The sequence below is a fragment of the Poecilia latipinna genome, unplaced genomic scaffold (genome assembly GCF_001443285.1).
Source record: "Poecilia latipinna isolate Pla-1442-1.1 unplaced genomic scaffold, P_latipinna-1.0 Scaffold374, whole genome shotgun sequence".
NCBI lineage: Eukaryota > Metazoa > Chordata > Actinopteri > Cyprinodontiformes > Poeciliidae > Poecilia > Poecilia latipinna.
Genome location: NW_015112990.1, coordinates 280573 through 292831, shown reverse-complemented (window position 1 = coordinate 292831; position 12259 = coordinate 280573). Strand labels below are relative to the sequence as shown.

Sequence of the window (12259 nt, the reverse complement as noted above, 5' to 3'; positions counted from 1 at the left end):
GATGTTGAGAGCAGGAAGGATCTCCAGTAGCAGTCAATCTGGCAATGAATCTGAGTAGGCCTCTGACTAAAGATAATTTCTGCATGACAGCTTCATGCCAACAATTCAGTTTCTGGGCAGCAGAGATGATATAACACAGCAACATGTCCTGGATGATGGCATCAGTTGTTGGTAAACACTGCTATTTCACTTAGTTTGCTTTTGCTGCTCTTATTTAGTCTTTGCATGGTTGGATAGTTAGGATGCCAGGCAGAGAGATGTTGGAGTAGGGGATAAGATGATGGTTTGAACTTTGGTTCTTTTCTTCTTGACTGTGATTTGGGGTCGTAGTTCAGGTATAACTTGAACCTTTCAGAAACTAAACAGCTGCTCCCAGTTGCAAAAACAATACACTGTCGCCACGGTTACGCTTTACAAATATTCTTTATATTATTATTTATCTGCATTACATTCATATATTTATGGTTTAAAAAGTTGTGTTAATGTGTACCCAGCAGGTCAATAAAGAAATAAACATTCAAATTAAGAAGGTAAATGAAATAAAGATATAACTGAACTACCCAAATGATAGTATGAATCCATCATGGCGTCTTTGTGTTTCCCTGCAGGGAATGAACAGATTTTGGTTTTTCATTTCGTTCCAATCAATTCGCACATCAACCAGAGACTTCAGCAGTTTATTCTGAGTTACAATATAAGGACATTAATTCCCATTTACAGTTCATCGCAAAAGTATTTGAAGAAAAACATAGTTTTCCTTCCTCTGTGCAGTCATGCCACTTTGTGATGGTTCATAGCATTAATTCCCAATTAAACATTGTTTTTGTGGTTCCAACAGTGTAGCTGCTTCTTAAGGAGTTAAGGAAACATAAAAATGAAGATTTAGGAGTTTGAGCTGAATGTCAATCTGTTCCAGGGCTGGGCAATATGGCTTAAAAATGAAATCAGTTTCTTTCATACCAGATCTGATTTTAATCTATTTTTTCTTAATTAATTACACAGGAGAGAAAGTATTTCTAAACAGTGTTTTGTTTCTATCATCGTTTCAGTGAGTTGAATGATGGCATATTAGGACCAGGCTAGCAGAATAAAAATGCAATTTTATCAGAAAAACATATAAAAATGAACAAGAAAAAAAGTTTTTAATGAGAAAAAAGTTTGGCTAGAGTTTTCAGAATCGGACATGAGCTGCTCAGATCGAAAAAATAATTTAAACTATTATTTAACGCATTAGCAGTATTTTTTTTTATTAATTATTTGTAAAACTTAAACCAAAGTATAACTCCACAAGATGCTCAACATTCCCAATTTAAATTTAAATTTTTCATGTTGGAGTTGTCATAAAATTACTACCTTATTTTTGCATTATACTGACTATTGTTGTACGACTGCATGCTTGTAAAACTATTTTCATAATTAAAAATAAAAAATCATATCTTGACTGTAATACTTTGTAATAGAGCTGTAAAACATGCAATATGGCCGCCATCACTCTGAACTAAGGAAACCCAAAGATCGCATTGGTAAGAAAAAAATCCAGATTTTCCCAAAATTTTAACTTCAAAATCTGATTAATTGATAACATTGACTTATCGCCCAGCCCTAATCTGAACTTCACAGAGCAACAGCATTAGGCATCATTAATAATAATAATAAAAATAATAATAATCTCATGATAAACAATATCTTAATGTTTCCTTTTAATTCTGTCCAGAAGTGATAACAGTAACTCAGTCTGTTGGAACTGCTGCGAAGTAAAATAATCTTCCTAGTGCTTTTAATTAAAACTGAGCGCTGAATATCAGTGCTGACAATTAAATAACTGCAAAATGAACTGAACCACATCTTCATGAGTCCAACAGATCTCTGGGGAAGCAACGTCTCTCAAAGGCAGCGTCGTGTTCATCTGCAGGAGGAAGTTAAAGCATCTTAATGAAAAGGTCAGAGGTCACGAGTTCCATAGGAGGTCGCAAACCAGCGCGATGTGGTCGGAGGGGTGAGCCACGCTGGGCAGAGCCTTGTGGGTGGTGACCTCCTGGTGGCTGGGCAGAGGAATCACTTGCTCCACCTGCAAAAATAATCAGGTCAGGTTCAGGTAAAGGTAAAAATAATCATCATGGAACAAGGAAAAGCATGAAGCTACCTGCATGCTCTGCGGCTGGATGAAGATGTAGTCCAGGCAGCCATGGAATCCTCCCACGTAGTTGGTGTAGGCCGGCTGCCCGCAGGCGCTCTGCAGCGGCGGGAAGGTGGAGCTCAGCGCCATGCAGCAGGACTCCTCTGGACCCGAGCTGCTCCAATCCGCGTGCTGCGGAGGAACCGCCGCCTCGCTGAGCAGCTGGACCACACCTGGAGACACGAGATCAGCCAGCAGATCAGTTCAGCCTCTGGTGACCAGACATGGAGCAACCTGACCTTTGACCTGTTACCTGAGTCTGGAGTGGAGTTGAGGTCACCACAGAAGACCAGTGGTGCTCCAGGTGCAACGTCAGCAATCACCTGGCTCAGGTGCTGCAGAGCTACGCCCATCTGGACCAGGCGAACATTTCCGCCTTCAGCATGAAATCAGGTTCAGTTTAAAGGTTAATTAACTCAAAACTGTACAAAAAAATAAATCTATTTTGCATTTAAGATAAAAAAAACAATGTCTGCAACTATGTTCTTTACAAAACTCCTCTAGTGTCAGTTTTAGCCTCATCTGGTTCAAATTCAGCACAAAATCACATTAAACACCTTTTACTACCTAATTATTGATAAAAATAAATATATGAACAAATCAGCTGCACACTGTGCTGATGTTAAATCAAGCAGAAGGAGCTGAAGGTGTCATCTGTTGGTGTCCTTTGCTACAAATGATATAAATAATGTTTATTTTCTTATTTATATTTACTTGGATCTTTTAATGTATTTCTAATATTGCATAAAAAGGCTTAAATGTATAAAATCTGCAGAATGTGCCCATTTTTAAAATCCAATTACTCATCAGAATAATCGATAAGTAAAATAATTGTTACCTTTTGGATGCCAGTACAGGTGAGTGTTGGCCACACACACCTTCCTCTCTGGGTTAGCCAGGTCTTCGAGCACAGAGACCTGCAGAGGACATGAAAGCTGACTACAACCGCCCAGCAGTCAGTGAGCTCACATCCAGTCCCCGCAGGAAGCTGCAATCACAGCTAAATTCACTCATCACTCACAAATGTTGCTTGGACTGACATTTTCACCAGTCATCAGGCAACGAACAGCGATGTTTAGCAAAGCATGACTGAAACTCACAACCACAAAACATTAAAGTACTGCTTAGGGCTGGCGCAATAAATCAATAATTTCCATTTCTATTGATTTTCTCTTCAATCTGATGCTTTAATTTGATGCTTTAATCTGAACTAATCCTTATTATGAAAGACAATTTTGTTTACAGAGATTTAATAATTCATTTTATTTGTTGTTTTGTTTATTTTGGATATTTAATATGTCTTCCAGTATTAAATGTTCATCAGAATTTAAAGTTTATTGATCTTTGAGAAAGTGTTCTTGCATTATTGTACCGTTACCATCATATTACTTGAAAATGGTCTCAAAACAACAATATTATTGTTTATTGCAATAACTTCTGGGACAATTTATCATCCAGCAAAATTTGTTTTCATGACAGGCCAGAAAAAACATTTTAAAATTGCAAGAAAAATGTTGTTTCAATAAGAAAAGGCTTGGATAATAATTTTTTTGCATTGGAGTTTTTCATTTTCTACCACTGTCTCCTTGTAATACGAGTTATCATTGAATCTGTAGAATCTGTAAAACATGGCTGTCAAACAAGATGGCCGCCCTGGGCGTGATGACATCACTGCACTTTGAAAACCTAAGGAGAGCATTGGCGGAAAAAAATCTAAATTTTCCAAAAATTTAATTCTAAAAAAAAAAAAAAAAATTGCTTAAATGGATAAAATTGATTCATCAACCAGGCCTAGGAGGTGCTTGACAAAGTTATTTGCACTTTAAATATTAACTTTGTTAAATCTTTTTTGGGAACGTTATGAGGAAATTAACCTTTTTTTGTAAGACCACATTATGACAAAAACAAAGCTTGAAGAAAAAATGCAACTTTTTGAAAAAAAGGTGCTGCAAAAGCAGTAATTTTATGACGCATCTGTCACAAAAAGACATGCCGACTGCATGAGCAGCCAGTTTCTAGCTGTACCTGCAGTGATGTGGACCTCTTCAGGATCCTGTCCTTCAGGTCGCTGTTCGCAGAAAGCTTCTCCAGCAGCTCAGAGTGTAAGGGGTCAGAGGTCAGGGCCTCGCTCAGCATGATGTCATGACTGCTGAGCAGGCGAAACTTTGACCTGAAAAACAGCAGGGTGTTATTAGCATGCAGCTCAGCAGGGGGCAGTAGTGAGAACAACCAGACTGAACACAAACAGATTCTACTGGCTCCATTACCAATAACTCCATTATAATTTCTTTTCTTTTCTTTTTTTCTTTTTTTTTAAGAAAATAAAGCTATAAAATTTATTAAAATCAAATCTGGTCTGAAAATCCCCGATACGTTATTTTTAAGGCATATCACCCGGCCCTACCTCTGGCCCAGTTGGATGTTTAATAAAAATCAAAAGATAAACTGGACCGAGCATTTTTCCACATGAATCCAGTTAATAAGAGAAGAAATACTGAAACTGGGTTTTGAAGCTAATCCAAATGCATGAAAAATAACCTTTAATGGGATTAAATTACAGTTTCTTCTGGACTAACCTGCGGTAGAACGTAGCCAGTCCTTCATGCTGCTTCTCTTTGAGCCTGAAAACGCCGTCCAGACCGAAAGCATCCAGCGCCGGAGTCAGACTGTCCACAAACACGCCTGAAGAGTCCAGAACATTAAGACTTAATATCTATTAAAAACTTTATATTGAAGCTGTTAATATAAATGTTTTGGTCAAATGTTTGAAACTGGAAAAATTATTTTTTTTACACTCACTAAATTCCATCCAGAAATATCTAAATTGCTATATTTTTATATCAAAAGCTTCAATCTGGACAAATAAGTTTGTAGATGCTAGTTTTTTGAAGAAGCTTTATAAAATAATTCATTTGTAAATTTACATTTATTTTAAAATCGAGCAACAACATCAAGCTATTCCCCAAGATTTAAATTATCCTGTGCAACAACTTGTTTTTGCTGATCTCATAAAATAAATCAAAATTCAGGAAAACTATAGAACTAAAAGGTAGAACCTAACAAGACCAGCATATTATGAACACAGAGAGGTCAGAGGTCACAGCCTTCTTTACGCAAAAATAAGGTATAAATACATTTAATAAAAAGTTCATTTTGAATCTAAGGCAAAGGAAAAATTTCAGTATACTTTAAAAAACCTGCAAAAATGGTGGAAACGTTATAAAATAACTGGATGGATGGATGGAGCCCGTTCACACAAGAAAGAGAAAAAGAAAGAAAGAAAGAAACAAAGCTATGAATGAAATAAAAGAAACGATCAAACAAATAAACAGAAAACAGATGAGGAACAAAAAGAAAGAAAGAAACAAGAAACAAAGAATGAAAGAAAAATAATGAAATAAAAGAAACAAATAAAGAAAGAAAAACAAAGAATGAAAGAAACGAGAAAAAAATTAAACCAGCAAACACAGAAAGACACGAAAGAAACACAGACAGAAGGAAACAAAGAGAAAGAAAGAATTATGACATCAAACTACAAGCCTTATTAAACAGAAATCTCATCGTTCTTGTGTTTAGTAAACTCTCCTTTTCTAGTGTTTAATTGAAAGTGGACCAACTCCTTGGGGATTGTAATGTTTAATGAACTGGTGAATCTTCAGTTTTGGAGCTGCAGTCACCTTTATCCACTTCCTGCAGGCAGATGATGTCAGCGTTGTAGCCCGCCAGCTCCTTCTTGACCAGGTTCTGCCGGTAGTCCAGCTGCAGGGCGTAGGGGGCGCAGTAGGGGTACAGCACCGTCTTGGACAGATCCGTTTGGGCGTAGATGTCGGCCAGGATGTTGTAGGACACCACCCTGAGCGCGGGCCACGCCGCGGCCCTCAACGTGTACGCGTGGCGGTTGTCAAACGTGCACACGCCCGGCCCTGCCTCCACAGTTGCCACAGAGACCAGTTCTTTGGCCTGGCCGGTGCGGCTGCCATCTTTGGGAGTGCAGCGCAGCTTGAGCCTGCAGCCGATGTCCTGATTGGACGGGACGAGGACTCGCTCGCATCCGACCTGCGTCCATCCGCCTTCTGGAGCCGGAGAGTCTTTAGGACTGAAGTTAGAAACAAACATGAGGGACAGAAGACGATTCAACAACAACAACACAGACGGTCTAGTCAAAGCATCTGCAACCTTTACAATCAAAAGATAATACATGATCTTTAAGAAAAAATACTTATTTTAATTTTTGATAAATATATAATATAGAAAATGTGTTCTTGTGCTGAAAGAAACAATTTTCTTTCCATTTTTAGGTTACAAATCTAATAAATATGCAAATATTCAGCAATAAAATGTGTGGATTTTCCTTTTCTTCTAAGGGATGTTGACATCTGTAGCAGTGGCGCAACTGCACATTATTCAGGTGGATGCGAAAACATAAATCGGCGCCCCCCCTCACCCCCCGGAGGAAGGAACGTCAGTGTAGAAAACATACGCTCGCTCCATCTCTTATTTTTTCAAATCAGATTTTTATTTGTCTACTTTCTTTTCTGAAAAAGTGGAAAGTTTTTAAAAAGTGGCTTTTATTTAAATCATTCCTTGTAGCAATGAGTATTTGGGTCAGGATATGAGAATTAAAATTTTGTTTATAAACAGTTCCAGTGTTGGGCGTAGGCTTGTCACAATTATCAATAAATCGATTAATTGCATGGTCAATTAAAATGAGCTAGAAAAATTCCCATCTGTATGATTTAGCATTTTCCTCTTCTCTCTTTCTACCAAAAACTGGATGATAAAAATGTTCAGTTTGGTGCTTTGATCTCAACTAGACATCTTTTGAAGGACAGTTTTGTTCATACAGACTTCATAATTAATTTCATTTGTTGTTTTATTTATTTAAAATGTCTTCCAGTTTCAGTGTTAAATGTTCATTAGTTCATTATTGATTTTTGAGTTTACTGATCTTTGAAAGCAATGTTTTTAATATTGCTTGTAAATGATCTCAAATCAACATTAATGTTTAGTGCAATAACTTCTGGGACAGTTTATAGTCCAACAAAATGTGTTATTGTGACAGGCCCATGGCAGTTGTGTCCAGGCCTATGACAACTTTTCTACCTTTCAACGATAAACTCAACTTTTCTGAAGCTTGCATATTGTTAAGCATCCAAAACATAAAAGAGCTTCGGGCTGTTGCCTTATTAAGAGAAAATCGGACGTTTATTCTATTTCAGTGGCCAAATAGTTACCATTATTGACTTGTACTCTGCAGCCAAACAAAATCATTTCAAGGGCCAAAAGTGCTCCCCTGGCCGCTTTAATGAATAGATTAAACCGGACCCAGTCTTTTAAACAATACTGTTGTGAAATAAACAACAATCCACAGTTACCTTGAATTTGCTTCTTTGAACCACACAAACTCGCAGTCCTGGAGGTTCCCAAACTCCACCTGCAGCTTGGGGCAGACTGGAAAGCCTGCCATGAGGGACACTGGGAGCTCAGCTGTGGTGAAAGTGGGAGCGTTCCTCTGAACATTGTATTTAACTTCTCCCACCTGCAGCACCGCTCCGTCCTGCCAAGCCTCGCAGTTTGGCAGCGTGTCGGGAACCTCGTCCCCCCTGAAGAACAGCTTCACCACGGCGGTTTCCGCAGCCTCGCTTGGCTGCTGATCCCTCTTCTTCTTTGACTTTTTCGCCTTTGTTTGGTTCTTGGCGATTGAGTTGGAGATCCGAGTCAGGACCTTCCCCAGCGCCTCGTTCTGGTCCCGCAGCATGTGTTTTTGACTGTCCTCCAGGAGGAAGGAGATAGTGAGCTTCGGCTCCCCGGGAAGGCACCGCACCACGGCCGCCTCCATCCGACCGAGAAGGCGGCTGGCTCTGCTAAAGGTACGCGGAGAGGAAGCGAGGAGACAGCGGGGGAGCAAAGCGCAGGCAGCGGACAGGTGCTTCAACATGAAGCCCTCGGAGGATGGAAGAGGAAATTACCCCAAAATATCAGCAGCAGAAGAAGAACTAACCGAAGCAGACAAAGCTAGCAGGTTAGCCCGATGCTAAACGCCCAATAAATGAGCAATTTAAATTAACCTCCACTAAAGTGTTTAAAACATAAACACATAAGTTCTAAAACAAAAATGCGCATATAAAGATAAGCATTAATACTAGCAAAAGACGGTATTTAAAAACTTAACGAGCTACTTCTTCTGTATGTCAGTGTTTTTCAGATAGCTCCATTCGTCCAATAGCACCTCCACTGGCCAAAAGTATAATAACATATGGCAATTTGTTAATATACAAATTGCCATATATTTGTATATTGTTGTATACAAATATGGCAATATACAAAAAATATATATTGAGACAATAATATAATTTATTGTCTCAATAAATTAGACTGAAACAGACATGCAAGTAATTAATTTTTTAACGTGACCTTCATGGCGAGGGTCATGTCTTACGTTTATCTTTAGTTGCATTGATTACTGCAACAGTATCAGATCTGCCTAAAAAAATCAGTCCTCCTATCTTATTTCCCATATAACATTGGAAAAATAATCTCCCATCGGAACTAGCACTTTTTCATCAATATTAAGTAGTAATTAAGAAGTCTACATTATAGAAAAACTTACATATTCTCTGAGACTACAACTAACACAAATAGAATAACAGTGGACAAAATGAACACTATTCAAAACAAAAGACAGCGACGAAAGACAAAGAAAGAACTGGACAAACTGGATGGGACAAAGGTGTAATAGAAGAATAGCTCCCAAGCAAAAGTTTTATATTGCATAATGTTGAATGTGAATTGTTCGTGTTTGTTTTATTTGTAAACAAATGCAGAACATGGTAATAAATAGTTAAATGATAAATATTAAGTAATTATTGACTGAAAACAAGCTCATATCTTTCTGAAAAGATTGTTGTAAATTAATTTGTCTTCATTAAAGTGTAATAAGACATTTGCATAGGAAACTAGACATAAAAAGTAGGGGTCCGGAGCCCCCCCCGAGGGTCGGAAAATGATACTAAGAATCATTATTATGTGAAACCTGAGGTTGACAGAGTGCCAAAATAAGAAAAACCTAAATTAATAACCATGTGAGGGATTTACCCCTCCCTAACAGGTGCTGTTTTTTGTGTACTTTATATATTCTAATTTATTTGGGTAAATGTATTGTGTTTGGGGAAGTAACTTGATTTATTTACTTGTTTTAATCATCTTCTCATCTCTTTGAGGTCACCTGGTTGTGTGTTGCCATGGAAGTGCGCTCTTACAAACTGGACACTCTCTTGATGGTTTCTCTCTCCACCAGCTCTTCAGACATTCATTACAGAAGCTGTGGCTACATGACAGAACAACCGGATCCGTAAAGACGTCCTGACAGACCGGACAGCAGAGATCCTCCTCTAACCTGGAAGCCATTTTGTCTCTGAGTGAAGCTGAAAACACAGAAGGTCCAGTCAGTCTCGGCTCCATCCCTCCTCTACTAACTTCCCTCAAAGTGACTCTGAGTGTTTTGGTCCAACTCACCTCCAGTGTGAGCAGCTTGAAGCAGCAGAGTTGGAGGTTTCCACTTTTCTCTCCTGCAGCTGGACTCACTCAGAGGAAGCTGCTAGTTTGGTCTGAAGGTGAATCTGATCGTCTGGGAGTCTCTCTGCAGGAACCAACGATCACAAACTGTTTCCTGCTTTAATTAAGCTCCAACTGAAGCGTGTTTCACTCCAAAGTCTAGAATTCAGCCTTTAGGATGTTGTAAAACTCACTGATTAAGTTTTTTTTTCTCTGCACAGATCAGAGCGGAGGCCAGATCTCTGAAATAAAGACAGTAGAGTGAACCACATTCAGTGCTGCAGTTGTTGGTTCTGACTGAAATCTGTAAACATGAACATCATTCGGGATTAATTAGACAAACTCAGCTGTCAAAGAAACTTGTTCATGATCACTGTTAGTCCAGATGTGCTGTTTTTTACTCAATATGTCTAAATAAACTCAAAGAGGAACAGAATATTAATCAAGAACCAAACAGAATGGTTGAAGATAAACCTACAGAACCGTTTAAAGCCCATTAAACGGCAGATGATCCATCTCTGCAGAAGTCTGAACCTCCTCAACACAATCGGCACAAAGTCTATAGAGTTTCAGTGGAGGACTCATCAAATACTTCCTCTGCATGAATGTAATGAATGACCACAATCCTATCAGATATGGTCAGAACTAAAGAGGCTAACAGATTCATTTTGGATCTTAAAGACAGCTGGAAATCCTTTGGGATCCAAACTGCGATCCAGTCTATTGTAAGCAGGGAGAGGATGGGGGAGATGATGCCCCCTGTCTCACCCCAGACTGAACAGGGAACCATTCAGTGAGTGTTGTCCATCAGGACACTGCACTCAGAATATTCATATTAGATTTATATGACTGTAATTATCTCAGGTGAAATCCCAGAGTACTGAAGAATCTTCCAGAGGATTTTGGTCCGATGGACTCTAACAGAGCAGCTTTCTAAGAAGTTTTACAGAGCAAAGATCTGGTCAATACAGCCTCTTTCTTTCCTGCTTGTTCTAGTTGGAGCCTGGAGTCGATGGCCGGTTTCGCTCCATGAATAATGTTGGGCGTCCATTTACTGAAACAAACAGACATCACTGCTGAAACCGACCCGGATCAGCGCCTCCACTGAAAAGAAACGTTTGTTAAAAACTGACAGATCAGACATGAAGAAACTTCTCCTGGTTTATGAAAACAAATCAGCTTTTATTTATGATTTATTGATTGAGGGTTTCACCACTTTACTGTTATATGTGACTAAGTCATAAAAAGTTATATTTTTACAACCATAAAGATAATTTGTTGCTTTATTTTAATTTCTAGATACATCTTTGTTAAAAAACACAAACTTCCATGTTTACTTGAAGCATACATTATTTTAGATAAAGTGTATTTCTCATAATCTCATAGCTTTTATTGTTTCCCTCCAAGATCCACTCACCCAGAAGTTTACATACACCCCAATAAAAAGACATATCCACATTAAATCAGACTAAACTCCTCTTGTTTTAGTTTAGAATCACCAAAATTATTCCTATTTGCTAAATGTCACAATAATGAAAGAATCTGTCAGAAATTTACATATAAATGTCTTCAAGCCCAGAAGTTTACATACAGAATGACTATTGAGGGAAAGCTCAAACTTCATTATTGTCCTTTATATTGTGCAGAAGTCATATTCCAGATTTAATAGAAAATCACAAACATTAAACATTCAGGTCTGGATTCTGTAGAACCCGGCTCATCATGAGAGAAAGGGAGACGCATATTTCCAGAAATAATTTCTAACAACTTAAACCCAATGGATCCAGATGTTATCTGTGAATATTAACTCAGAAATAAAGTTTGAGTCTAGTATCATGAAAAACATGAAGTGAAGAATTGAACCAAAGTCTCAGAGTTTCAGCTAAAGTATTAAATCCAAATAAGTAAAATTAACAACTGTGTTAAAAGAATAAAGGTTTTACACCAAGAAACACTGAGATCAGTTTATCAGAGCTGCTGTTTGATCACTGAGATCTTCATCGGTAAGAGTTTTGCTTGACCTAGAATGCAGAAGTAAGGAAGCATCTTGTCAGTGAAGGTGTGTGTGAAGGTGTGTATGTGTGTGTTAGTATCCAGATCAGAGAACGACAGCTTTCCTCCATCCCAGTCCAGATTCACTCTGATCCTCTGGAGTTTCTTCTGGACTAAGAGAAACTGGAGAGTTGGTGCTGGAGACCATGTATAGTTTTCATTTTCACAGAACCATATGGCCATACATCCAGACTGAAGGTCCCCCTTCCTCTGCTCAGACTCTGCTAATACTCCAAGTTCCCAGTAATCACTGTCTCCAACATCAACATCCCAGCTGTGGTTCCCTGAGTTAAAACCCTCAGAGCTCAGGACAGAACAAAAGTAATCAAATCTCTCTGGATTATCAGGAAGCTGCTGTTTCTCTCCTGGAGTCAAACTGGTCAGATCTTCAGACAGAAGGAGGTTTGGATGAGTCGTGTTTGGGTCCAGAACCAGAGGAGTGTAGATCACCATGTCCTTCATGTTGCTCCAGATGTT

General features: G+C 38.6%; 1 protein-coding gene across 1 annotated transcript; it reads right to left on the bottom strand.

The window, feature by feature from the left end:
• Nucleotides 1–1330: 1330 nt before the first annotated feature.
• Nucleotides 1331–8421, bottom strand: pde12 (phosphodiesterase 12). Its single transcript, XM_015036635.1, has 8 exons — nt 7552–8421; nt 5854–6272; nt 4753–4858; nt 4202–4346; nt 3015–3093; nt 2430–2552; nt 2144–2349; nt 1331–2068 (listed from the first exon to the last, which is right to left on the bottom strand). Exons 1-8 carry the CDS (start codon nt 8112–8114, stop codon nt 1949–1951), a joined length of 1761 nt encoding a protein of 586 aa, XP_014892121.1. The 5' UTR covers nt 8115–8421; the 3' UTR covers nt 1331–1948.
• Nucleotides 8422–12259: the final 3838 nt, after the last annotated feature.

Coding starts and splice junctions, on each gene's coding strand:
- pde12 (XM_015036635.1), bottom strand. CDS start 8,114: ATGTTGAAGCACCTGTCCGCTGCCTGCGCTTTGCTCCCCCGCTGTCTC. Junction 3,094..4,201: donor AGAGGTCCACATCACTGCAG/GTACAGCTAGAA, acceptor TGTCCTCTGCAG/GTCTCTGTGCTCGAAGACCT. Junction 2,553..3,014: donor CCTGTACTGGCATCCAAAAG/GTAACAATTATT, acceptor TTCATGCTGAAG/GCGGAAATGTTCGCCTGGTC.